The following is a 26565-nucleotide window of genomic DNA, read 5'->3' on the forward strand; positions in this document are numbered from 1 at the left end:
CTGGCTGCAGTCACAGGGAGACAACTTCACCACCACTCTGCTTTGCCTGATGGCTGAGTCAGGGACAAATCCACTCCAGCCCCACCTCTCTCCCCATTTAACCGCCCTTTGCAAAACTGCATTTGAGTTTCAAAATCTTGAATTAAAAAAAACGGCAGGCTAGAGTGGTTGACATTTTTCATGTTTACTATAGGTTCCATTGATCACACCAGCATCGTGAAGAAGCCAGGAGAATTTTAGAGCATGAAATTGGCACTGCCCAGGCTTTCAGGGCAGAACTTATATGTGGCTGCCCTAGGAGCACTCCCTGGCTCCGGGAAGACTCTGAATACATTAGCCTTTATGACTGAACCTCGCCAATTCTAGAGCCTCATTTTGAAAATGAATATAAACGGACGTATTATTTATTCCAGGTTGGGAGAGGTCAGAAACTTAGCATGGAGGCATTCCAAACCTACTATGCAGACCTAAGAAAATGGATTCCACACAGCTGAACAAAATCATCATGAGAAGGAATCCCTACATTTTCTTTTTTTTAAAAAAATCAGTCTTTCTGCGCAGTTGCTATACGTAAATGATCTTTAGACTAGTCTAAAGCCCCTATCCCCCAAAACATTCTGAGTAAAAAGTTGGGCACTTTAAATATATCAAAGTTAAATATGCTTTGAGAGAGGTAGATAGGATTCACTGAAGTTTATTAGGGCAAAAACTTAACTGTAAAATGCTTTCTGTGCTTCAGTTGCTTTATCTGTGAATTAGGCTAATTGCAGGACCCTCACAGGATTGGAATGAGGGTTAATGAGTTAATATTTGTAGTGCTTACAATAGGGCCTAGATCAGAGGCAAAATAAAATTTCTTAGCTTTCAAATATAACTATATATGAACTTTTTCATGGCGGTCCTGTCATTGGGACTACTGTGGCCTTCTATAAAATTTCTCAATTCCATTTGCTTATGCAAAGAGATTGGAGATATGCAGGCATTTCCTTTTTGCTGACCTGCGTTGTTCACTCTACAAATGAATGCCTTTCCCCAGATTTTTACTGGGGAAGAAAAAGCATTAGGCATATGAATATGGAAACCTTATATGTTTTATGTAAATGAACACTTTTTACCCCTTATTCTATACATTAAACTGTTGTAGAGTTGACAGATCTTGGCAATTTTGTTTAATATCTCTATTTGTATTCCAGTTTCCATGTGACTCCTTTATCATAAGATCTCAATTTTAAAGTTGTTTTGGGGGCATGCTACTTCTCTGTGGCTGATGAGGGCAATCCCATGTCGAAATTTAAATGTGAACCTTCCTTGAGATCCACATAAACCAGACAGAACTTTATTTAATATCCAATTCTGTAATAGCTTATATATACAAGCTTGGTTTTTGCTACTTTGAGATTTTAAGGACAAATTAAGACAGGGAGAATTTTTTAATGAAAGACTCCAACCCATATGTATTTAGGTCTCGGTCATTTCACATTTTTTCTTCTTCTTCTTCTTTTTTTTTTTTTTTTTTAACCCAAACCAGAATATTCTCCTCCTGCACTGTACATCAGGCAGCCAGCCTTGGCTTTGGAAGAGCCATCTCCTTTGACTGTTCGTATGACCGTTAGTGACCACCAGTGGCTTGGCTGACTTTATTAATTTCATTTCATTTGTGACCTTAGACTTTCTATCAGGATAAATCATCTTGAAATGTAAGGCTTCCAAACCTCCTCTCATATAACCTGACAAAGTTTTCTTTCTTTCCTAAGGGCAAGAAAGAGGAGAGATTATTCAGTTTTTTAAAGGATGTATATTGAACACTGAAAATCCTCGTTTTGATAACTTGCTTTCACATACTGAGAATTCTAAACATTTAAAGAATTAGTTCATATAAAATTTTTCTAGGTAGATGACTTTACATTCCTCTTCTGGAATGTGACTTCTCATTTCATGCATGAGTATTTTGCCTTTCCATATTCTGCTGATGGGAGTGGAAATTGCAAAAACTACGTCGAAAAAGGATTTGACCCAGCAATTTCACTCCTAGGTATATACCTAACAAAGTGTTTACCACTGTTTACACCAAAGGACGAGAATGTGCATAGCAGCACTATTTGTAAGAGCCCAAGCTGGAAACTATCCAAGTGCCATGGAGAGTAGAATGGATAAATAAACTGTTCAAATAATAAATGCTGGAGAGGGTGTGGAGGAAAGGGAACCCTCTTGCACTGTTGGTGGGAATGTCAATTGATACAGCCACTATGGAGAACAGTATGGAGGTTCCTTAAAAAACTAAAAATAGAATTACCATATGATCCAGCAATCCCACTCCTGGGCATATATCCGGAAAAGATGAAAACTCTAATTCAAAAAAAGATACGTGCACCCCAGAGTTCATACCAGCACTATTCCAGTAGCCAAGACATGGAAGCAACCTAAGTGCCCTTCGACAAATGAATGGATTAAGAAGACGTGGTACATATATACAATGGATATCACGCAGCCATAAGAAAGAATGAAATAATGCCATTTGTAGCAACATGGATGGACCTAGAGATTATCATACTAAGTGAAGTAAATCAGGCAGAGAAAGAAAATATCACTTATATGTGAAATCTAAAAAAAGATACAAATAGACTTATTTACAAAACAGAAATAGATTCACAGACATAGAAAACAAACTTATGGTTACCAAAGGGGAAGTGGGGGAGAGGGATAAATCAGGAATTTGAGATTAACATATAGGCACTACTATATATAAAATAGATAAACAACAAGGTCCTACTGTACAGCACAGGGAACTATGTTCAATATCTTGTAATAACCTATAATGGAAAAGATTCTGAAAAAGGTATATATAACTTGTGGGCTTCCCTGGTGGCGCAGTGGTTGAGAATCTGCCTGCCAATGCAGGGGACACGGGTTCGAGCCCTGGTCTGGGAAGATCCCACGTTCGGCGGAGCAACTAGGCCTGTGCACCACAACTACTGAGCCTGCGTGTCTGGAGCCTGTGCTCCACAACAAGAGAGACTGCGACAGTGAGAGGCCCGCGCACTGCGATGAAGAGTGGCCCCTGCTCGCCGCAACTAGAGAAAGCCCTCGCACAGAAATGAAGACCCAACACAGCCAAAAATTAAAAAAAAAAACAAAAAAACTTATAAGCATAACAAATAAGATTAGACATCAAAAAAAACCGAATCACTTTGCTGTACACCTGAAACACTGTAAATCAACTATACTTCAATAAAAAAATTTTTTTTAATTTTAAAAACAATGAAAAGATCCTTTTCAGATTCGCTCTGACCCCACTCTTTGTTCCTTATCCCTGAATGTAGCTCCATTTCCACCCATTCTGCCTTCCTCATTCTCCCCTGCTAATGCGTGAGCTCTAAGCAGAGGGGTCTCTTTTTTATATTTTGAATCCCTAACCCCTGGTGCCTACACCTGCAGGAGCTCATGTGTTAGTTGTGTGAATTCCATTGGTTGGATACCCCAAAACCTGGGATAATCCCCTTATTGGCTGGCACTACTTATTGGCAAGCTGACCACAAAGCAGCAGAAGGAAAATTTATTAGAAGGAGGAAGCATTTTGTGTTCCCCAGCAGGCAATTTTGAGGAACCTTGGGAAGCACCGTCTCAGTGTCCGCGGGAAGCCTGGTACTCAGCCTCCTCCCAAGCCCAGTACATACGTATCCCTCCCTGGGATCTGGGTTCCTGCTTCTACTCCCTGTTTTCTCCCCGCCTTGCATCCCCAAGGTGCTCAAAGCTCTCCCCTAGCCCAGGATGGTGGGGCTCACGTCCATGTACTCTGGAGCGAGACAGACCTGGGTTCGGGGACGCACTCTGCTCTACTGAGAGGCTTCCTGGAAGGTCCCAGAAGGTCCTCTCTTCCTCTGGCTTGTCCTCTCCTAGTACGGCTCAATCCCTCTGTGACTCAGAGACTCTTACTGGGATGGGACGGTTGTGTATCTTCACAGTGCTGTGCTCACCTCCATCCCCTTCCCTTGAAGCTGGTTTCTGCCCAGAACTAGAGAGGAGAGCAGCCGGAAGACGATGCTCAATCCTCCCGCCCCATCTCTGGTGTCCTGGCATTTCTTGACACAGCAGATTACTCCAGCATCCTTTCCCTAGAGAAGATGCCTCTTCTTGTTCCTACCCAGATGTAACCATGTCTGGAAATGTATTCTTATTAGCTACCCAGACACTTAAGTGTCAAGGATATGTCCTACCCTCTTTTTTTTTTTTTTTTTTTTTTTTTTTTTTAGCAAACCTGTACTCTCCAGAGTCCTTAGAAGACTCTTGACCACCTGCCTTTGGTTTTGCGTGGGCAGTGGTTACCAGGCCTTTCCTCCCAGGTACCATTTGTGGTGCACACCTGAACTCCAGGTATACCTCCACCCCTCTCCCTTCAGTTAGGAGCATTCATTCAGTTATGCTTCCTTGAAGGAAAGCCTCAAAATTTAGGATAAAAATGAAGGTACAAAAAGAGGTCCAGTTTTTTGTTTTTGTTTTTTTTACACGTGGCGGGCCAGCACACTTTAAATTGGATTTTAGTATAAAACACATTTCTAGGTTTCTGATTGGCATGCTTACTCAGTAGAGGAGAGACGTAATATAATTTAGTTCTTAGGATTGTAAAATATCATGGGGTTTTCAATGGTATGACTGCACCCACGTGCTTGTTGTTTTACAGGAAGGTGTCTGGGAAATTATAAAAAGTTAACTAAATCCAAAATATGTAATGCGTGTCCAAGATTGTTTTAATGTGCCGTGGACCTAAGTTTTATCTTTTTCTAAAGATTGAAAGCTATGTTGTGTTATTTTGTAAAGTTTCAATGATCACAAAAGGTGATTGTGTAAAGCAGGTCAGAACGTTCTGTATACATTCTTCCAGCAAATACTTATTTAGAGCCTTTACTGTGATCAGTGCTATGCTAGGCACTAAAGTGTAGCTGAGGTTTTAAAAATAATGAACATATTTAAGTGTAGCTGGTATTACTTGTGTCATCACGCAGATGTTTCTAACATACATATATCCAAATAGCATCATCAAAGAGAAAAAGCTAAAATATATCCAAGCATAGCAGATAAATAAGGAGGGTGTAGGAGAGTGTCCAGAATTTTCATTTTGCAGGTGGACATGGGACCTTAGATGTGTGCTTGCTCCCATTTTTGGATATTGATCCCATTAAGGTCCACATTTTTAATAGGCCAGCATCCCTAGGAGATGTGCCTTGGAAAGGGGCAGTCGTCACGTACACATGTTTATGAGCTGCCCAGGTATGAGCAATGGAGTAAAATATGCCAGAATTGTCCATGAATCCTACAAGTTTGGGGTCAGAAGATCATTGGATTTTATTGCTGAAAGAAACCTAACAAATTCCAGCTCCCACGTTTTGCAGACTCTAAAATTTGTGTGTGTTGCTCACACTGTATTATAAGTAAAATCGCTTTCGAGGCTCAAGATTCCAAAATGCTGACTGGAGTGATGCTTCCAGCAGGGCAGGCCAGCACTAGTGAAGTAACACTAACCAGTCCATGTTATTTGAATGCTGGGCAGATCCTAAGAAATGTTTGAGTCCCCAAGTTGCTGGGCCACTCTGCTTCTGAGAACAAAATATCTGTGCTGGCCCGTTGGGAAGCAGTGTGCTTCAGCATCCCCTGCATTGGAGCCAAGCCTCTGCCTGGGGTGGCCCTTTCCAATGATTTTAGCATTCCCTCAAACTATTGGAGTAAGAAGGGGCAGTTAAGCTCCTTTCAATAATTTTTTAAGACATAGTTTAATAACTGGGTTCTCAAAAAATAACAAATTTTAGAGTATTTTTAAAATGAAAGTAATCCATGTTCAATGGTAGAAATATTCGTGAATATAGATAAATTAAAAAGAAAACCATCAGATAATACTGTATAATATTTTCATGACTTTGAGTGTATGTACACATATAAACATGTATACATATAACAGCATATTATAGACTGAATGTATGTATCTCTCCCCTCACATTCGTATGTTGAAGCCCTAACTCCAATGTACTGAATTTGGAGATAGGGCCTTTACAGAAGTAATTAAGGTTAAATGAGGTCGTAAGAGTGGGCCCTGATTTGATAGGATTAGTTTCCTGATAAGAAGAGATACCAGAAAGCTCCGATTTCTCTCTCCATGAGAGCACAGAGGAAAGGCCTTGTGAGATGCAGCAAGGAGGCAGCAGTCTGCAAGCTGGGAAGAGAGCCCTCACCAGGCAGTGAATCTGCTGGCATCTTGATCTTAGACTTCCCAGACTCCAGGCTATGAGAAAAAATTTTTTGTTGTTTTAAATCCCTCATTCTGTGGTATTTTGATATGGCAGCCTGAGCTAAGATAGACTATGCAAACTTTCATGAGTATTACACAAAAAGATATACTAATAAGTGTGTCTTTCCCTCAGAAAACCAACAGGTATGTGACCCATTATATTTTAGCATCTCATTTTTTGTTCATCAGCCACCTATTTGTTCTATTTGTACTTAGTTCTTGAGTTTTTTTGTTGTTGCTGTTGTTTTTTAACATCAGTAACTCCATCAGGTCTGACAAATACAACAGGAGTGAGTATTGAAAATGTTGGTAAGAAGGAAACCTACAACTAGGATGCAGATGGTGATTTTTTTTTAACATCTTTATTGGAGTATAATTGCTTTAAAATGGTGTGTTAGTTTCTGCTTTATAACAAAGTGAATCAGTTATACATACACATATTCCCCATACCTCTTCCCTCTTGCATCTCCCTCCCTCCCACCCTCCCCATCCCACCCCTCTAGGTGGTCACAAAGCACCGAGCTGATCTCCCTGTGCTATGTGGCTGCTTCCCAGTAGCTATCTATTTTACATTTGGTAGTGTATATATGTCGATGCCACTCTCTCACTTTGTCCCAGCTTACCCTTCCCCATCCCTGTATCCTCAAGTCCATTCTCTAGTAGGGCTGTGTCTTTATTCCCATCTTGCCCCAGGTTCTTCATGACCATTTTTTTTTTTCTTTTTCTTTTTTTAGGTTCCATATATATGTGTTAGCATACGGTATTTGTTTTTCTCTTTCTGACTTACTTCACTCTGTATGACAGACTCTAGGTCCATCCACCTCACTACAAATAACTCAATTTCATTTCCTTTTATGGCTGAGTAATATTCCATTGTATATATGTGCCACATCTTCTTTATCCATTCATCTGTTGATGGACACTTAGGTGCTTCCATGTCCTGGCTATTGTAAATAGAGCTGCAATGAACATTGTGGTACATGACTCTTTTTGAATTGTGGTTTTCTCAGGGTATATACCCAGTAGTGGGATTGCTGGGTCGTATGGTAGTTCTGTTTTTAGTTTTCTAAGGAACGTCCATACTGTTCTCCATAGCGGCTGTATCAGTTTACATTCCCACCAACAGTGCAAGAGGGTTCCCTTTTCTCCACACCCTCTCCAGCATTTATTGTTTGTAGATTCTTTGATGATGGCCATTCTGACGGGTGTGAGATGATATCTCATTGTAGTTTTGATTTTCATTTCTCTAATGATTAGTGATGTTGAGCATTCTTTCATTTGTTTGTTGGCATTTGTGTATCTTCTTTGGAGAAATGTCTGTTTTGGTCTTCTGCCCATTTTTGGATTGGGTTGTTTAGTTTTTTGATATTGAGCCACATGAGCTGCTTGTAAATTTTGGAGGTTAATCCTTTGTCAGTTGCTTCATTTGCAAATATTTTCTCCCATTCTGAGCGTTGTTTTTTTGTCTTGTTTATGGTTTCCTTTGCTGTGCAAAAGCTTTTAAGTTTAATTAAGTCCCTTTTGTTTATTTTTGTTTTTATTTCCATTTCTCTAGGAGGTGGGTCAAAAAGAATCTTGCTGTGATTTATGTTATAGAATGTACTGCCTATGTTTTCCTCTAAGAGTTTGATAGTGTCTGGCCTTACATTTAGGTCTTTAATCCATTTTGAGTTTATTTTTGTGTATGGTGATAGGGAGTGTTCTAATTTCATTCTTTTACATGTAGCTGTCCAGTTTTCCTAGCACCACTTATTGAAGAGGCTGTCTTTTCTCCATTGTATATTCTTGCCTCCCTTATCAAAGGTAAGGTGACCATATGTGCATGGGTTTATCTCTGGGCTTTCTATCCTGTTCCATTGATCTATATTTCTGTTTTTGTGCCAGTACCATACTGTCTTGATTACTGTAGCTTTGTAGTATAGTCTGAAGTCAGGGAGCCTGATTCCTCCAGCTCCGTTTTTCTTTCTCAAGATTGCTTTGGCTGTTCGGGGTCTTTTGTGTTTCCATACAAATTGTGAAATTTTTTGTTCTATTTCTGTGAAAAATACCAGTGGTAGTTTGATAGGGATTGCATTGAATCTGTAGGTTGCTTTGGGTACTATAGTCATTTTCACAATGTTGATTCTTCCAATCCAAGAACATGGTATATCTCTCCCTTTGTTTGTATCATCTTTAATTTCTTTCATCAGTGTCTTGTAGTTTTCTGCATACAGGTCTTTTGTCTCCTTAGGTAGGTTTATTACTAGATATTTTATTCTTTTTGTTGCAGTGGTAAATGGGAGTGTTTTCTTAATTTCGCTTTCAGATTTTTCATCATTAGTGTATAGGAATGCAAAAGATTTCTGTGAATTAATTTTGTATCCTGCTACTTTACCACAGATGGTGACTTTAAAGCAGTGTAAAAATATGTCATGGCGGGATATGTCCTAGGTACACATGGAATACACATGCATTCTGTGGTGGGCCTGATTGTAATGGAAAATGTGTCATGTAAGATGTGAAATGTGCTGTGGCAACCAGCCAGAGGAAGAAAAATACCACAAAGAGAGAGAAATCCAAGGATGTGACATCCGTATCAATGGGGGATGAATATCACGATAATTCCTCAGAGCTAGGGCACGCTTTTTCCTCTTACCTTTTGACATACTTGAAGTTGGGATATTTTACAGTTGATTGTTGCTGTCAGCCAGGTGGCAGGCATGACATGGCTGTCATCTCCTAAGCATGAGCAAACATCAAAAGAGCAGCACCAAAACTTCAGGACTGCACCCAGCAGCTTGAAGGAAAACCCTGCAGACAGAAGTGAAGCACTTTTTGGATGCAACTAGTCGTGCAGAGGGGCTTGGGGAGGAGTGACCAGACTTGCTCAGCCACATTCCCAAAGTGGGAGTCAGAAGCAAGCGGGCTCTGGAAGGTTGCAAAGCTGGCTTCTGTCTTGCAGTTCTTCTGTGGGTTGTTTAAGAAATGCTGCATGACCAGTGCACCCCTGAAACACAGCCCGCTCTTGTGTGGAAAATCACGAACACGGGATGATTCAGAGTTGGAAAGCAATGAGTGCCATTGGATTCTAAATGTGAAAACGTTTTGGAACAATCTTAACCGATTCACTTCACTTATATATTCCTTCCTAAATATGCACAATAGTGATAGATAATAGAATTTTGTCTACATCTAAAGGAGTTCTTTCAAAAATAATAAATTAAAAATTTGAAGTGGTAAAGAAAGCACTGTGCATCGTTTAATTGGCAGCTGTTTTTGCCCTTCCTTAGAGGTAACAAAATAATGGCGCATCTAATAAAGGGCATCTTAGAACTGATGAAATACGGTAGCCTGTTGTTACAAGGGGGGAAACAGTTTTGTTGAGACCCTGAAAGGCTCTGCATGTGAAGGGGCAACGGATGTCACAGGTGACACATGGTTCAAGGCCCCTTTGAGGCTGCCCATCCCCAGAAGGAGGGGCGAGGTGGCCCCTGCAGACAGCAAGCTGCTGGGGAGTTCCCAGCTACCCTGCAGACTTCTCCTGGTACAACTGCCCAGGCAAATGTATTCCAGGAGAAAGGGCACGAGGGTACAAAATGTACTTAGGAATGGCCTTTGTATCCTAACCTATGTGTTATGTAATGTATATGTGTATTGTGTCCCTATGTTCATACACATGCATACTCATTTATGTATACATGTATGTCCTATATAGATCTGTGTATATGTATACATGTATGTCCTGTATAGATCTGTGTATATGTATGACACGATTCACGTAAGCTCATACACTTGCACACTCACACATTGTTTGATATGCTGTTTTTCACAAATAGATCAGCTCTTTCTGTGTAATTACATATTCTGTACAACACCTTTGTATGTGATTGCACAGAATTCTTTTGTGTGGATTTATGCTGGTTTAATCACTCGTATTATTAAATGATTTCTCGCTACTTGAGGAGCATCCTTGTGGCCAAGTTGTGTGCAGATCTGTAATTTTTTGTTAACTGGATCATCATGGGTACCTATTTGTGGTTCATACTTGGCATGGATCACAGGCCTGTTGTTGCCCATTTACTGTGTTTTGTAAATGTGTGCAGGTTAAAGGGCCAACATAAGGGTTAAGATGGGGGTTAGGGGTTTGATATTAAGCTTAAGCTCTAGAACCACTCATTCCTGGCTGATAGCCTTGGGCTAGGTGTCTTAACCTCTCTGGACCTTAGTTTCCTCCTTTGTAAATTGAGTCTGTGACGTGTGCTTTGTAGGATTGTTGAGGTAATGACATAAGGTGTATCAAGTGTCTGACACATGGTAACCCCTAAATCAGTGTCGCTCCAGCTTGGAGGGCAGGGGGGGTGTGTAGACAAAAACGCCATGTTAATTCAGTCCCAGAGTTCTGAGAGATGATCGAGGGTACATAAAAATGCTGCTGTTCTTGACTGTTAATGCCTCTGGTCCTTAGTTTTCACGGGTGGACCAAAATAAAGGAGAGGAATAGAATGGTATCTACTCTGTAAGTACGTCTGGCTTTGTGGGCATGACTTGTGCAGTTGCCCAGGGCCCTGCACTTGGTTTAATGCTCTGCTGTCACCTTCTTGGAATTTTTAATTTTGAATAGAGGCTCAATATTTTCCTTGTGCACTGGGCCCCACAGATTAGGTAGCCAGTCCCGCCCATAAGGTTGGCGTGGGTGTGCAATGAGAGCTCAAGAAATACTTACTGTAGTACTCAGGATGTAATAGGGCTCCATGATTACTAGAGGGCTAAATTATTTTCTTTTTACGAGCAGAGACAGTCATGATAAGTGCACTGTAGATGTCATTTCCTTTCATTGTTAGAACAGTATGAGATAAATCTTCAGTTAATCTCGATGTACAGGTAAAGAGACTGAGGCCCAAGCACTTAAATCACCACTAAAATCACACAGCTTATAAACTCAGAGCTTGGATTCAAACCCAAAGTTTCACCCAAAGCCTACCCCATTGACCTGCGCTATGAATATTAGTTCCCTCCCTCCCCCCTCCCTCCCCAAGGAACTTCTCTGTAAAACCCAGTGTTTAAGTGTCCTTGATACCCATAGGCAGCCCAAGCCTCATCCCCAGCAGAGGTTTCAGGGCCCCTCGAAGATGATCCAGAGTTCCCCTCCGACCTGGAACCTGCTGGTTACAGCAGACAGGACAGCCTCTCTTCTCATTCTCAGTCCTGTCCCATCCTGTCCCCAAAGCCTGCCCAGCATCACTGGCTCGGAGTTCTTTTAGCTGGTCCAATCTGACAGCCTGGGGACAGTTCAGCTTGCTTCCTTTGACTCTTGATGCGCTTAGCTTCTGACGGCTACCATCCAGCTGAGACCTCCAGACCACCATGAGAATCAGTGGGAGATCTGCCAGCATCAGGTCCTGGGGGAAAGAGGCTGTGGGAGATGCCTTTTTTCAGGAGACCAAGGATATGGCCATCTGTCCTATGGCAGGGAGCCCTGGCTGTCCTATGGTGCCAGGCTGTGATTTGCTCCACCCACTCTTTTCCCTGCCAGAAAGAGAAGAGAGAGAGAGAAGATCCATTCCAGTACACTGCTAATAAGCAGGTATACGGCTTGGTGTGGGATGGCTCCGGGGCAGGTCTCCTTACAGTGTGTGGCCTCTGAGCAGGGAAGTCCATACCTGAGCATTTCATCTCTTGGATAACTGGATTTGAATTTTGAGTGTGACAATGCGACTGTTTGTTGTTTCAGAGCAATTCCCTAAGTGGCTGTTTGCTCAAGACTTTTGTAGTGTGAACAGAGATTTGGGGGAGGGGAAGAAGCCATCTGTTCTGGAACAGTCTTCCAATTACATGATCAAATTACTGCAGAGCAAAATGGAGGGAGTCCAACAGAAAGTTCCTGTCTGGTGCATCCAGTCCCAACCCGCTCCGCTCTCTCAGGCCATTGTGTTGACATGGAGACCCACATGCAGCTTTCAGAGGCCAGGCCCAATAACTAGGCGTACAAATAGGAGGCCAGCAGAGAAAGCCAAGGAGGAGAGAGTCAGGGGGAACTTTCCTACCTCCTCACCGTGCCATTCAGCCCAAGTGAAACCATCTTGAATTTGAATTAAAAAGTGAACCTTTTCCTTGCTTGAGAGATACACGTCTTTGATTACCGTTAGTTTTATCATATCCAATGAAAAAGTCACATTCCTTTATAAATTAGATTCATGATTTTTATTTGTTGATATTCTCTTTGTTTTTAGAGTCTTCAATCTATTTATCTCCCTTAAAATTTGAGAACAGTGTTCTTGTTTCTGAAATGTGGGCTGTCTCAATTTGCAAAAACATCCTTGGGTCTTATTTTTTCCTCTAAATATGTGTGGGTTTTTTTTTTTTTTCCTTTTCTTTTCTTTTTGCTATTAGGCATTCATGCAGCCTCACTTGCTGGGAAATGAGTTCACACATTTGGAGTTTCCAAGGAGAGTACAGAGAAAGGAACTTGGGAAGAAGATGCTCTACAGGGATTTTAATATGACAGGCTGGTAAGAACACGTCTCCCTCTGCCTTGGCACTGCTGCAGCGTGTGTGAAGGAAGCGCCACCACCGTAAAAAGCCACTTCCGCACTTTGGATCAGGAGGTGCAGCCAGAGACCTGGGTTTGTGGGGAAGGAAAAGGGGCTACGCCCACTTCTGCTGCTTTCGCCTGGGCGCCAGTTCTCCCATCTGGGCGTTGGTTTGCTTTTCTGCTCTCTGAGGCCCTCCTTGGGGACACTAGACCCACGAAGCTGATGTAATTCCTCACTTCATACAGAGCAAGCATTGGGGGGCTTTTAAAAACACATTAGACTTGGGTTTTTAGGTTAGGATTACTAAAGAGGTAGCGGGGCTCAGGGGAATGAACCAGAGCTCTGTTTGGCCAGACCAGTTTAGATTTGAATCATAACTCTGACCTTTCTGAATAGGCAAAGGTGGATAAACTACTTAACCCCTATGAGTGCCATTTCCCATGAATAAAGTGAAAAGAATACTCTTTGAAGGGTGATTGTAAGCACCAGAGGTAATGAGCTGTCTTCATGATTTCATCACATTCATATCGAAATAAGAACTCGTGGCAAGGGGCATCTTATTCCCCAGACACACCGATATAAGGCACCAAAACCGTTTGTGTGTGTCAGTAGCTAACACTGACTAAGACCTCATCGGTTTCTTCCAACTGAAAAATAGATATGATGATAAAGTACTTAAATCTCATAGGGTTGGTGTAAGGATGAAATGAGAGAGCAGTGCCCGGCACAAAGAAGTGTAGGTGAAGATTTGCTCTAGGCCCTGCGATCCTGACCAGGGAGCCTCCTGCCACGCTGGAGGTCAGCAGAAGGAAACAGTGGCCTCTTTCCTCACCACGTCCCCAACACAGGTGACAAAGTCAATTCCACTACCTCTTCTTCTTTGACCGGAATAGCTATAACAGATGGTCACAGCCCAAATTCCCATGGTGATGACTTCTAGGCTGGGAATCTACTCCTAGGGTACATACTGTCTTAAAGAGACAGTCGAGCCACTCGGGAGGATCCGAGGCTGATCTAAGGCACGTCCGGTTGTCCTTTGCCATCTAAAGAGAAGGTCCTCACCAGTATCCTCTCTCCTTCTAGAAAAGGGTCAGCAAGTTACGGCCTGAGAGCCAAATTCCACCCCCCACCCCTTTCGTAAATAAGTTTTAAAAGTACAGCCACGCTCATTTGTTTATGTTTGATCTGTCACTACCTTCACACAACAGCAGGGCAGTTGAGTGGTTGCGGCAGAGCCTAAAATATTTACCCCTGCTCTAAAACGTGATCGGATTTATCGGAAAGGGCTCACCACATTTGCAGCTCTGAGTTCTGCAGTTTTGTTGCCCCAGACTGGGTTTTCTTGCAAATTCATTTTTGTTCAGTCAGCAAAGTCAGCACTCCTTACAGAAAAGTTGAAGGTGAGGGATTGTGTAATTCAGAAAACCGTGGCAGAGTTTGGTCTGGTTTTTGTAGAATTTGGAAAGATGGAAGGAAAGGCATCCCAGGGTAGGAACCCACGTGGCTGTAAACACATAAACCAAAAGAGCAGATCTAAGAGACAGCGCGGGAAATGGCCAAAATTGGGGGTGGGGGGTGGGGGGGAGCGGCTGTGGGAAATTAGGCTGAGTTGGTACTGAGGGAATGTATCAGAATATGGGAAGCCAGGCAGAGACATTAGGATTTACTGTGGGAGGCTGCAAGTCACTCTTGTGTGTTTCGGCGGAGAATGAAATGATGAGAGCGATGTTGTAGGAAGCTTGCTGTAAGAGGAGTTTGAAGGAGACTGACCAGGAGAGAAAGCAGATTCAGGTACCCAGAGAAAAACTGTCATAGCAATATGTATGTGAGCTCCCTAGAGCCAAATAGAGGGCTGGAAGCAGAAAACAGAGAAGGCACGGAAATGAACAAGAAACCAGATGACTTAGGCCGAGGGATAAATGTAAGAGGTAAGTCATCAATTACTCGAATTATACTAGTCTGTAAGCCCCCTGTGGGGCAGCCCAGTGCCTCGTCCTGTGCCCGACATGTAGTCGACAGGCCGTGTTTGTTTATTGGATGAAAGGAAGAAGCGCGCGATCCACAGAAGTTGATGGGGGGCAGGCCGACGTGTAGGTGGTCAGTGGGAAGGGTAGGAATGAAGAGAACCTGCACACGAGCCATGTTGTGCTCGAGGCAAGGCCGTTTGTATGTTTTTTCTATGCCAAAAAGGCAAATGAGATCTCAGCAGTCAAAACCAACTTGGTAAACAAATGGCTAAAGATTACCCCTTTTTACAGTTTTTTAAAATGCAGATAGGTTCAGGGATTAGATTACATCCAACGTTATACACACACAGTTACTCTCTCTTTTGCTCTCTATCTCAGGTACGTGCACACAAACGCACATTAGCGGGGTCTTCAGTGAGTAAATAGCCCATAAATGGGCTCTCTTTAATTGTACGGAACTCCACAGAAGGTACCGAATTAACTGAGAAGCCAAGACTGAGAATGGCTTCAGTCAGACATGATTTGTTCATTTGTTGCAGCAAAGTTCCCTGCATGGCTGTTGGCTCACAGCTTCGGCTGCGAGCAGAGATTGATGTACCTCTTTGTGTATTTCCTATCTGTTGTTACTTCTGATTTGAAAATGATGCTTAAGGAAAAGGAGAGCTGTTTACATCTTTGTTGGAAGAAGTTGGGAAGTTTAAAGCCAATTTAGACCACTGCCTATGTAAACTCCACCCCCACACCCCCCCCCAACTTTAATGAGTTCTTTTAAAAAATGTGTTTTTTTTGTTTGTTTCTTTGCTTTTTTTGCGGTACGCGGGCCTCTCACTGCTGTGGCCTCTCCCGCCGTGGAGCACAGGCTCCGGACGCACAGGCTCAGCGGCCATGGCTCACGGGCCCAGCCGCTCCGCAGCATGTGGGATCCTCCCGGACCGGGGCACGAACCCGTGTCCCCTGCATTGGCAGGTGGACTCTCAACCACTGCGCCACCAGGGAAGCCCTAAGAAATGTTTTTAACCTCTAACAGAAAACCTCAAATCTAGCAGTTATTTTTTAGGACTGAAGAAACATGGGCTCCCAATTTCCTACCTGTCTGATTTGTGTATAGAGAGAGAAGGGCAGGCAAATGGATCAGCAGGGTCCCTTTTCCCACAAAAGCCTCCAATTACTACCAAGCTGTTGGGATTGGTTGAAGGTGGACTGGTGAGTATTGGCAGTGTGTCACGCTCAAGGAGTCAGATAAGTCCTTACCTCGTCCCTCCTTTACGTTTCTTGCCTTCCGAATTAGCCTTGGCCTGTGAGCTTGTGTCTCTGAAACCTTTTTAACAAATAGGGGTTCACCTATTGCCAACTGTTGAACCCTTGTAGCAAAGACCTAGTTGTGGAAATTTTTATCTGCCTGCTTGTCCCCCACTAATCGTGGGGCTAGCTGACAGTGAGTGGGAGAGCTAAGGGCCAGGCACTGTGATGAGACCTTTACATGACTCTTCATGTTGAACAATCCTAGGAACTAGGTACATTTTACAGATGAGGAAACTGAGGCACAGGGGCCGAGTTGCTCAAGGTCACACAACTAGTGAGAGGAGAAGCCAGTCTGTGACCCCAGACAGCCTCACTTCAGGCTGAACTGCCAAATGCCCAGTGATTCCTCCTCCCTTGTTCCATATTACAGTTGAGCAAATTGAGGCTCAGAGGGGATTAAGTGGTTTACTCAGCTTCCACTAGTGCGAAAATGTCAGAATAACCCAGGTTTCTGACTTTTAGGCTGGGGCTCTTTCTGATACAATGCATCAACAATTTTTTTTTTTTTTCGGGTAAGATCAGACATAATTATTCAGTTCTGAGCTGCGATGGAAGTTTAAGCAGGGGACCTCCATCTACCAGGATCAGTGTCTCCTTGACAGTCCTTTAGAGGACAAGAGGACGGAATGAGGCATTTCAGGAGCTGCTGAGGTAGTAACTTTTCTACTTCCCAGTCTGACCTGATGGACCATTGGCCAAATTAAACGGTGATGCTTCCCACTCGTCACTAAAGTCTGTGCGTGGACTGGGGCCACGTGGTGATGATGGGGAAGATCCCCAAAGAACCGAATCTCCTTGACTTAGGAAAATCGATCGCTCTCATTACAGCAGCACCCTGCCAGCTTTCTGCGGTGTGTCTGCAGCCGGGAGGCAGTGAGGGGGAGGGCGTCGGCTCTGGGAAGCCTCTCATAATTAAGGATGAGTCTGTTGCCTCCTGACGGGGATCCTTTCTCTCCCCCACCCTCACGCTTTCTCGGAGACTGTGGAGCAGCTTGGCAGGCCCAGGTTGCACAGAGGACGAAAGGTTATCGCCACCAGGACCTTCCTAATGTAATCCGTCTCACACCTGGCTCCTAACCCCTAACCCTTTCCCAGCCTGCTCAGGTAGTTTACACAGTGGCTTGATTTACAAAGGCATTTTCTAACAGCGCCCCCAGTGCTGAGTCGGTCCCTGACGCATCCCAGCTCTCGCTCTCTGTGCCTGGTGTCATTGGTCCTGGTGCCAGAACTCTGGCCTTGGACTCGGCGCGAGCCGCTGCCCTTCCTCCCTGGCCCTTTGTGTGGAGCTGCTGTTGCAGAATGCACACTAGCTGGCGTTACGAGCAGAGCGTCCAGACCCACGGCCCTCTGAGCCGTCTCAGGCCATAATTTTCTGGCAGGCGTCTGTGTTACCGGGCTGAAACAACAGTTTCTCACAGCTGGCTTTGTGGCACCAAGTCCCTGCTCCTGTGACCGACCGCTGGTGATTTCGCTTTCTTGTGAAGGATCTGTGTTCTTCGTGCTCTGTGTCCAGCCGCGTGGGGTGATGAGCAAGCTGGGGCCCCGGCAGTACAAGGGAGGGTGCTGTAGCTTCACCCCTGGCGTCAGGCCAGATTCTCCAGCAGCTGTTCCTGGGCTGATGGGATTTGTTGAGAGCGAGGGCCAAAGACGACGAGAAGTCCATCGTGTGAATGCAGGATTGCTTCCAGATGGTTCTGGTTAAGAGTAAAGTACACCAGAATTCTTTCTTTAAGCAGAGCCTTTTTTAACATTTACAATGGTCTTGTTTCAGGGGCAGGCTGGACCAGTAACTTGAGATTGCATGGCTTACTTAGGAAGGAGAGTACTGCCTTGGGAGATAAGCTCCCTGGATACTGCTCCTGGCTCTGCCAAGGTTCTGGGGCCTTGGGCCAATCCTAGGCCTAGGTCTCTGGTTTGATAAAATACTTTCTTTGCCCTTCACTGCCAACCTCCATGTCTGGTGGTGGGAGGGCTTTGCTCTGCTTTTCAGAGCTTCTGGGAAAGACAGATTCCATTAGGAAAATTCCAGTGATGGTAACCTTTCATTTTTATCTTTTGCAGCCCTTAACTCTTTATGATTCTAGCTTGATGACACATCAGGGTAATTGTTCCCTCTTGTCTTTCCCCTGAAAGTAAGAGCAAATCAGAGGCTTTTCCCCTGGGAGCAGAGTGGGGTCCACCACCATTTTCTCCTCTTAGCATTCACTACTTTTATGAAGGCAAAGGAAAGCTTTTCTATTCTGTGTCCACTCCAGCCGAGTGGCCACTAGCCACTTGTGGCCATTTAAATGTAAATTAGTTAAAATTAAGTAAAAGTAAAAATAAATTTCCCAAGTCACACCAGCCACATCTCAGTTGCTCAGGAGCCGCATGTGGCTCGTGACTACTGAAGTGGACATTACAGATATAGATTTCCATCATCACAAAAAGTCCTAGCAGATGGCAATGCAGTCTAGATAATGTAAGGATGCGGGTCTAACTGGGGTGAGGGACGGTGCCAGGAGCTGTCTGTAACTGAACAACCCAACAGCAAAGAGTTTAAAAAAAAAAAAAAGGCTGAGCCTGGATGGGGAGAACGGAACGGTGTGGCCACGTGTTGTGGCTTCTGGCCCCGCTACAGAGTCCAAAAGTGGGGGATGGGCTTTCCTCTCTTTTTGAGATCTTCAGGGGTATAAGTCATTGTGTTTAGGGATGACGGTCTGCAGCGATCACTCACTGGCGAGCCTGCTGGCCAGCCTGAAGGAAGACCCGTTCCATCTGCCCTGGTCAGTAGCACACCTCCCTCCTCCAGCCGCTCCCCGCCACCTCCTGGACTGTGCCGGCTTTCGGCGCTTTTATTCATCTTGCTTTTCCTTTCACTTCTTGAAGAGTATTTCAGACCCTGAGGATCGGAGTAAAAAGCAACTTCCCTTGCAACCCTTTCCTTTCTGTTCAGGGTGACCTTTATTCTCAGTCTGCAGCCAGGAGCCCAGCTCAGGGTTGAGCACTGCAGTCCCACAGCATTGGGCTTCTTACCAACCATCCAAACATCTTCTGGAGAGAAACTCACTGGAAGCAGCCTCCCAGCATGAGTCTGGAGCTGCTGGGTCGAGTTTCACAAATAACGTAGATACGCCTTCTGTCTTATTTTTTTATTGCTCTTTTCAATGCCCTCTGACAGTGCGTTCAGGCAGGCTGACAGGGAAGGGGATAAGCAGATTGAGAAATGCCACAGAATGCTTTATGAAGCCAGCTCCAGAGCTATACCCGCATTTAATATAAATTGATTTATTGAATCAAGCACAGAAGCCCTGTTACAGAAACCCCAGGCTTTATCCTCTGGAGGACCACCTAATAAAGCAGCCCCAACGGGCACTCCTCATTAGCTTTTCCACTGAACCCCAGGCAGATTTTAAAGGGAAAGTGTCCCTCCTTTGGGCTGACTCTATGTTGGCCACGCCTGTGGGTCTAATTAGCTGAGCGTTATTAGTCTTACTAGGAAAGCCTGCGTTGTCTAGCAGCTTGACTTTTGAGTTTTAAGGAGTAATTGGAAAATTCAAACCTCTTCCTCTTCTTGATTTTAATCACCTTTAACCCAGTCTTTGGAAATTTACCTGCAGATGGCCCTGATGCCCATCGTTGAGGCACGGAAGGAATTTTCCGGTCCCTCCTTGGTGTAAATCCTGACGTTACTGTTGGGCCGCAGACCTCACCGAGGAAGCTTTTTATACTCACCGGAGAAATAGCACATTTTAATTTTATAATTACTTCACGAGAAAGGCCATTCCCGAGTTAAACCTGGGATTAATTTCCTCCTAGCAACTTGTATTTTCAAATTTAATGATTATGGCCACCTTGGCTGCAGCCCGATTACTGAAAGCAATCTGGAAATCTGACTTTGTGGAGAGAAGAGGGGCTTGGATGGCATTTCAGAGAATTTTAACCCCAAACCTCAGTAGATTGTAGTAGATGGGGATTGGCCAGAACGGGAATTACGTGCCTGAGAAGTCCCCGTGTTCCCAGCTCCACTGGGGCCTGGGCTGAAGGCAGAGCCGGTCAGCCTCCCGTCAGGAGGGTCCGCTCCCAGGCTCCCAGAGCAGCGATGATGAATGGTTATTTGCGAGGTGCATGTTCTGCATCTTTTCAAGATTTGCGGCTCTGGCTGTAGGAACAGCAGGGAGGAAAGCCGGCCCTGCTGCGTGTAGCACATCTCCCGACAGTGATAAATGACTCCTTGCTCCCCGCCCTCCTCCCTGCCGCCCTGCCCATGAGGCCAGGAGACGCTGAGAGATCTTTGCAAATGGTTGGAAACCAAGACAGGCGTTGTCAGGCCGCAGAGAGGAGAAAGAAAAGAGCTGCCAAACCAGCTCGCTCCCTGCTGGTCGTCCACTCACCCTTTACACGCTCCTACGACTCTCTCTGCTTTAATGATAAGTGTAAGTGTGTTGTTCCTAAAGTGGCCAAACTACTTCCAAGCTTCTCCTTCCTCCTCAGACCCTGTGAACAGTCACAACGCTTATCTGTGCCCCTTCATATACCTCCGAGAAGCGGGGTCTCTGCCGCTTCTCCGCGGTGATCATTGTTTAGGGTTGTCCAGTACATGGGTGGGAGCAACTTAGCTCTCCCAGTCATCTGGGGAAGTTTTAGGGTGTCAAGTGCTTGCCCAAATCCCTGTTAAAATAGCCAGTGTCCTTTTAGCCAAGGAACCCCAGGACCCACTCGTTTTTATATTTGACATGCCTTTACTGTACATCTGAGGCATATTAGACATTGCCTCGTAGTTAAGAACAAGGGATATGGAGCCAGACCGCCTGGCGGGGACAGTCCCCAGGTGTGGCTGGGACACATCGCGTTGCCTCTCTCTGCCTCAGTTTCCCATATGTAAATGGGGCTAATGGCCGAGCATATGAATCAGATGGCATGAGTTAGTCTGGCTGATCGCGTTGACCGGAGCCTGGCATGGAGTAAGTGCTGTGTGTGTCTGATAATATAATCATTAGACATTATGGAGGTTGGAAGGGCCAACAGGATCTGACCCTTGCCTCGGGAGGTTTATGGCCTAATAGTATGTGCTGAGATGCTTGTTTCTCAATTGTAATGAGAGGCTAAAAACCTAAAAGAGAAAGGAAGGCAGTTTAGAGAAGCAAGAGACTGAAGATCAGGGAGTGCTGGCCACTTCCGCTGGGCAGGTCTGTCCGACAGCTGCTGTGCCAACTTCTTATCTATGAGAGACCCCCCCCCCCGCCTCAGTACAGTCAGAAACCCCTCTGTCACTGGGGGCTGCTGGGTAGGGTGTTTTTTGTGTTACTTGCTTGTGGGGGGTTTTTTTTAAATCCATCCACAGACTTTCCATCTGCCTCTGTGCTGGACCTCATGAGGCACCGCTGCATCCCTCCTGAGCCACAGCCCAGGAGCCGGCTTTCCAAGACCCTCAGTGGCCAAAGCGTGTCCCCACGTAGGAAGGATCTTGTCAGATAAGGCTTTGCTCACGTCATAGAGGTGGTCAGCTGGCCCAGGAACTGGCTGGCTTTCTGGAAATTGATCAAATGATATATTTTCCATATAAATCTATTCTTAAAATCTCAGGAGTGAGGGAGGTAGATCTGTTGAAATTTGTGCATGAGTAACTAAAGCAAGACAGAATATAGGGCTTACCAAAAGGGGGTTTGAAGAAAAAAGGCCCTGTGGCTGTGGAAGAGGGAGCAGTGGTTTTGAGGAGGGGGGGTAGGGACTGGGGAGGACTCAGTGGAGAAGGTCATGTTTGAACCAAACGTCTGAAATAGGAGAGGAGTTTCAAGAGGGTTGAGGGCAGGAGGGAAGGACATTCTGAGCAGAGTATATAGCACAAGCGGAAGCCCAGGGGCATGAAAATAAGTTGTGTGTTCTGGGAATGTGGAAGCTGAAGGTAATATTCAAAATATTTTGATGGTCAACATGGAGGAATAGGCTACATTCCGGTCCTAGAAGCCCCCCTGCTGTGCCAGGCATTAATTCTTTCTCCCTCGCTTCATTGCTGCATGAGGGCCCTCTCCAGCTGCAGCGAGCGGGGGCCACTCTCCATTGCGGGGCGCAGGCTTCTCATTGCGGCGGCTTCTCTTGTTGCGGAGCACGGGCTCTAGGTGCACGGGCTCAGTAGTTGTGGCGCCCGGGCCTATCTGCTCCGCGGCATGTGGGATCCTCCCGGATCAGGTCTCGAACCCGCGTCCCCTGCATTGGCAGGCGGATTCCCAGCCAGTGAGCCACCAGGGAAGTCCGCATTAATTCTTTATTTACTATATCATGGGGACTTTAGGGGAGAATCCAGAGCAGCAGATGGGGGCAGTTGGGGACTTGGGACAGTCATTATTTGCTAGCCAGTACAGGAGTTTGTCAGTGTTTTCGACCTCCGTACTCACTTACTGGTACCTATCAGCTAGATAATATTCCTGATGGTAGCCTAACATAAGTGAGGGAAACTTTGAATGTCATGCTGAGGATGGTAATAACTAACATAATTTTATTTTCCCACCCTTGAGAGCTCTACACCTCTATAAAGTATGAAAATAACACACAGCAGGACAGAAATATAGGGCTGACAGTATATTTAGAAGGACATATGGTCCAATTCTCAGCCTATTTATAAGATCCTGTTTTTAAGGAAATTCCAGAGAAGTGAGTGCTAGAACAGTCCAACAAATTTCCAGGTACTGTACAAGCCTGCCAAGGAAACATTTTCCTGTGTCCAACCTACACTCCTCAAGTTATAACATTTCACTCTCACCAGAGAGAGATAAAGTTTTTCTTTTCCCTGCCACCCCTTCTCTGCCCACCAGGTTTCAGAGTAGGAAATCAATGTTGCTGGTTTCAAGCTGACAATCCCATAAAGGTGCTAACTCACCATGGCTTGAGGGCCTCTTCATCAGAGTCAGCTGGGGTGCGGGTTTAAACCCCTGGGTTCTGGGCTTACCCCAGGAATCCACATAGGAGAGTTGGAGAACCACCACTCCACACCCTGAAAGATCTCATTCTACCTTCATGTTCCTCTGACCTTCAGAGCAAGGCAAGGTCTTATGTCTGTCCCTCGCTGAAGAGCTAAGCACGTGTCTTTCTGTAAGAACTAGAAATGCTGGTAACACCTCCCGTTTCTATCCTTCACCTTGTTACTCTGGCAAAGGCAATGAGACTCTGCCGGCTCTCGGTTCAGATTCCACCAGGATTAGATCAGCTGTGCCGCCTCCCCAGTCAAATCAAGTGCTGCGTATCGTGCTCAGTGGCCTGAAGGACAGAGTACTGGGCTTTATCTATCTCTGTGGGGTGATTAGTTTAACTGTTACTTACTCATTCAGTGAACTGGGTGTTGTGCTGGGTTTTGGAGAAACAGAAGATAAAAATAGTCCCTGACCCCATGGTGCTCACGGTCAAGTGTAGGACAAACCCATACCCAAACCAGCAGAAGAATGTTGACCCACGAGGAAGCTTTTTCACCTGGAGTGATTATTCAATAGACTTTTTTTTTTTTTTTTTTGTGGTATGCGGGCCTCTCCCGTTGCGGAGTACAGGCTCCGGACGCGCAGCCTCAGCGGCCATGGCTCACGGGCCCAGCCGCTCCGCGGCATGTGGGATCTTCCCAGACCTGGGCATGAACCCTTGTCCCCTGCATTGGCAGGCAGACTCTCAACCACTGCGCCACCAGGGAAGCCCTCACCTGGGGTGATTATTAAAAACATTCCAGAATCCCTGAGGTCCTGGGCTCTGGGTGTTTTTTTAAACCTCCCTCCCAGGTGATTCTTGTATATCCTTAAACATTGACCTTGGGCAGCCCCAGTTATTCTTACCATGGCTAGGACGAGCAACAGCTCGCAGAAATGATTGATTAGCAGGCACTGGGCACACTGGGCTCCTTAGCAGGTTTGTAACTCCAGCTTCCTGCTTATCCTCCTGCTGGTGCTTGGGAACCTCTTTGTCTACCTGCGTGGACCAAAGACTGTGTTCAGGAGGGGGCTGTGGATGGGACCTGAAGGGGGGGATAAGGAGTGACGAAGCCCTTAGGTGCGAACAGTTGGTCAGAGTTGAATTGAGCCTTTCTTTTACTTTATTGGCACTTGTGCCCGTAACCTGGATAGGTAGTTCAGGCCTCAGGCACGGTATAGATACGTGGGCTAGGTCAGCAGACCATGCTCCCGGGGTATCTAACTTGCTGGTTTCTCATTCCTGTTCATCCTGAGTAAATGGTACTCCCTCCCCAAATTTGCCTAGTCCTTCTGGGTGGCCTTGGATCCCTTCGTGAAAAACTGGGCATCTAAGTGTGAAGATTTAAGGTCTCTCAATCTATAATCAACAGAACGACTTGAGAGCCAGACCTCAGGTTAAACCTAATTCTGCAGTGACCTTGAACATCCACCGTATTGTCAAGGGAAGAAGCAGTCCGAGAAGGTGGTATGTTTAAACTTGCATGCGACTTACTTCTGTAAAAACCTGGAGAGGGGTAGACCCTAAAAATTTTTATGATATACTCTGAGGATGAGATAGTAATTAAGCATTCTTGTTGCATATCATGCCATTTTATGGTATCTACACAGATCCACAGCTCTTCAAGGATGGGCAGAGGACCGTGGTTAAGAGCACAATGCACTTTGCTGCAGACCTGGAAATGAGCTTAACCTCTGTTGTTTCCTAGCAGTGTGACCTCCATTTTCTTTACTTGTGTAATGGGGTTCATGTTAATACCTGTCTTAAAAGGTTGTTCTAAAAATCATCTAAGTTTAAAAAATATAAGCGCTTAGAACAGTGCCTAGAGCGAAGCAAGTACACAATAAACGTTGGGTATATTAGGATTCCGTAAGTGTTAGGGGTGAGGTGATGGCGGAAGCTTTCACAGTTGCTGCCTTTGCAGTCCATCATCTAAAGCAGTAGGGCCACCCTGATGCAGAAGCTGAGAGCGCTATGTTCCCCCCACTGGTAATGCTGGCAGCCCTCACCCCAGGCCCGTGCTTCTTACCCTGGGGCTCGAGTAATGTGGGTGTTAGCTGAGGATTCCGGAAGAGTACAGTCATCCACAGGATAAGCATCTCATTCAACTGAAGATTTGGGGGTGGGGGAGGATATTTTTGAGCTTTGACATAAATGTTGTGTGTGTATGCTTATGCAAAATTCTCATCGCTTTTTAAGAAAGAACAGAAGACTTGAAAAAGCATTGGTGTTTACTCTGAGATACTTGAGCTCGGCCTGTTCAAGGGCACTTGAATGGAAATATTGAAAGGATGTAGCATACGTTAGCGTCCCGGTGTGTAAGTGCTTCTTCCAGGGGATAACAGTAGGACTTGGTGCTCTGGGCTACAAATCTCTACATGACCAGAGAGAGAAGCTTTGTGAGGCAGGGCTGCAAGACCAGCATGGAGGAACTGGCCTCTGCAGTAAAACCCTCTTTGTAGCAAACAGTTTGCTAATTTCTCCCCACCATTCATGGATATGGGGTCAACTTTGGTTATTTCCTGATTTGTATATATTGACTTGGTCTCATACGACATAAAGGCCGATGTCAATGAAATTCGTGTTTGTTTTAGAATGAATGGTCCCTGAGGAGGCAGAAATCATTCCATATTTGTGTGCTCATAAAACAAGGATCTCTGATTCACACCTGTGGGAGATCTAAATGTTATTGATTAGAATGTGAAGCTCTTCTAGCCAAATGCTAATGCACACCGAGTGGATGCTGAATCAGAAATCATTTCCAAACCTGAAATTTCCCTAAAAGTCATCCAGAATGTTTTGTCCTGACATATTATTTGTTCTGTTTTGCATGTGTACCTGATTGATTCTATTTTCAGTAGACTGATTCAAAGCATTTTTCTCCATGTGAATCCTTTTCCACTGCTCACCTTGGGCCCATGAGTCGAGAAATGACCCTTACTTTATTTAACTCCATATACCCAGCACCTGTGTGAGTGTCTGGCAGCTAGTAGGTGCTCAGTAAATATTCACGAATGAATCCGGTAGAACCTGTTGCTCTCATCTCCGGTCAAAGCCTGATCTCCTCATGTGGAGCTACCAGGAGCAGCTATCCAAATTCCTTTCTACACATTTCCAACTGGGAGTGGGGACCCATTTGGCGTTTGTGAAATCAGTTTGGTGTCTGGAGATGTGCATTTTAAATTAAGTTGCACTGGAGAAAAGAAATTATCAAAGTGGATACCACATGGTAAACATAAATATTGTTTTCTGAGGTGTGTGTTGGTGTACACTGGGTTAACAAGATCGATACGTGTCTTTGAAAGTCATAGAGTGTGAAACCTCTGCTCTAAGCCAGTGGATGCTCCTGGGGAACATGGACCAGTGACGTGAACGCAAGCCCTGTTGTGTCTTGCCGCCACCAGAGACCTGGCGGTAGGAAGAGGAGTGTTTAGGCCACAAGAGAGGCATGGTTACCACTCGCAGAACGCCAGGCGGGCTCTGGTCCAGGCATACTGACGGGAGGAAGGGGAGAGGTAGGCATTTTCCCAGGGCTTGCGGGTCGGCCCTACTAATGGGTACCGGCAGGGGCGGGGGGGTG

At 45.1% G+C, this 26565-nt stretch overlaps 1 protein-coding gene across 1 annotated transcript in view; it reads left to right on the forward strand.

Annotated features, from left to right (window-relative positions):
- Nucleotides 1-26565, forward strand: part of PPM1H (protein phosphatase, Mg2+/Mn2+ dependent 1H) — a 257523-nt gene that overhangs the window by 180634 nt on the left and 50324 nt on the right. The window contains exon 6 of the mRNA XM_065887438.1: nt 12647-12765. Within this exon, the coding sequence (XP_065743510.1) occupies nt 12647-12765 (119 nt within the window). The remainder of the gene's footprint in view (nt 1-12646; nt 12766-26565) is intronic.

Source organism: Phocoena phocoena, chromosome 11, assembly GCF_963924675.1.
Source record: "Phocoena phocoena chromosome 11, mPhoPho1.1, whole genome shotgun sequence".
Taxonomy (NCBI): Eukaryota; Metazoa; Chordata; class Mammalia; order Artiodactyla; family Phocoenidae; genus Phocoena; species Phocoena phocoena.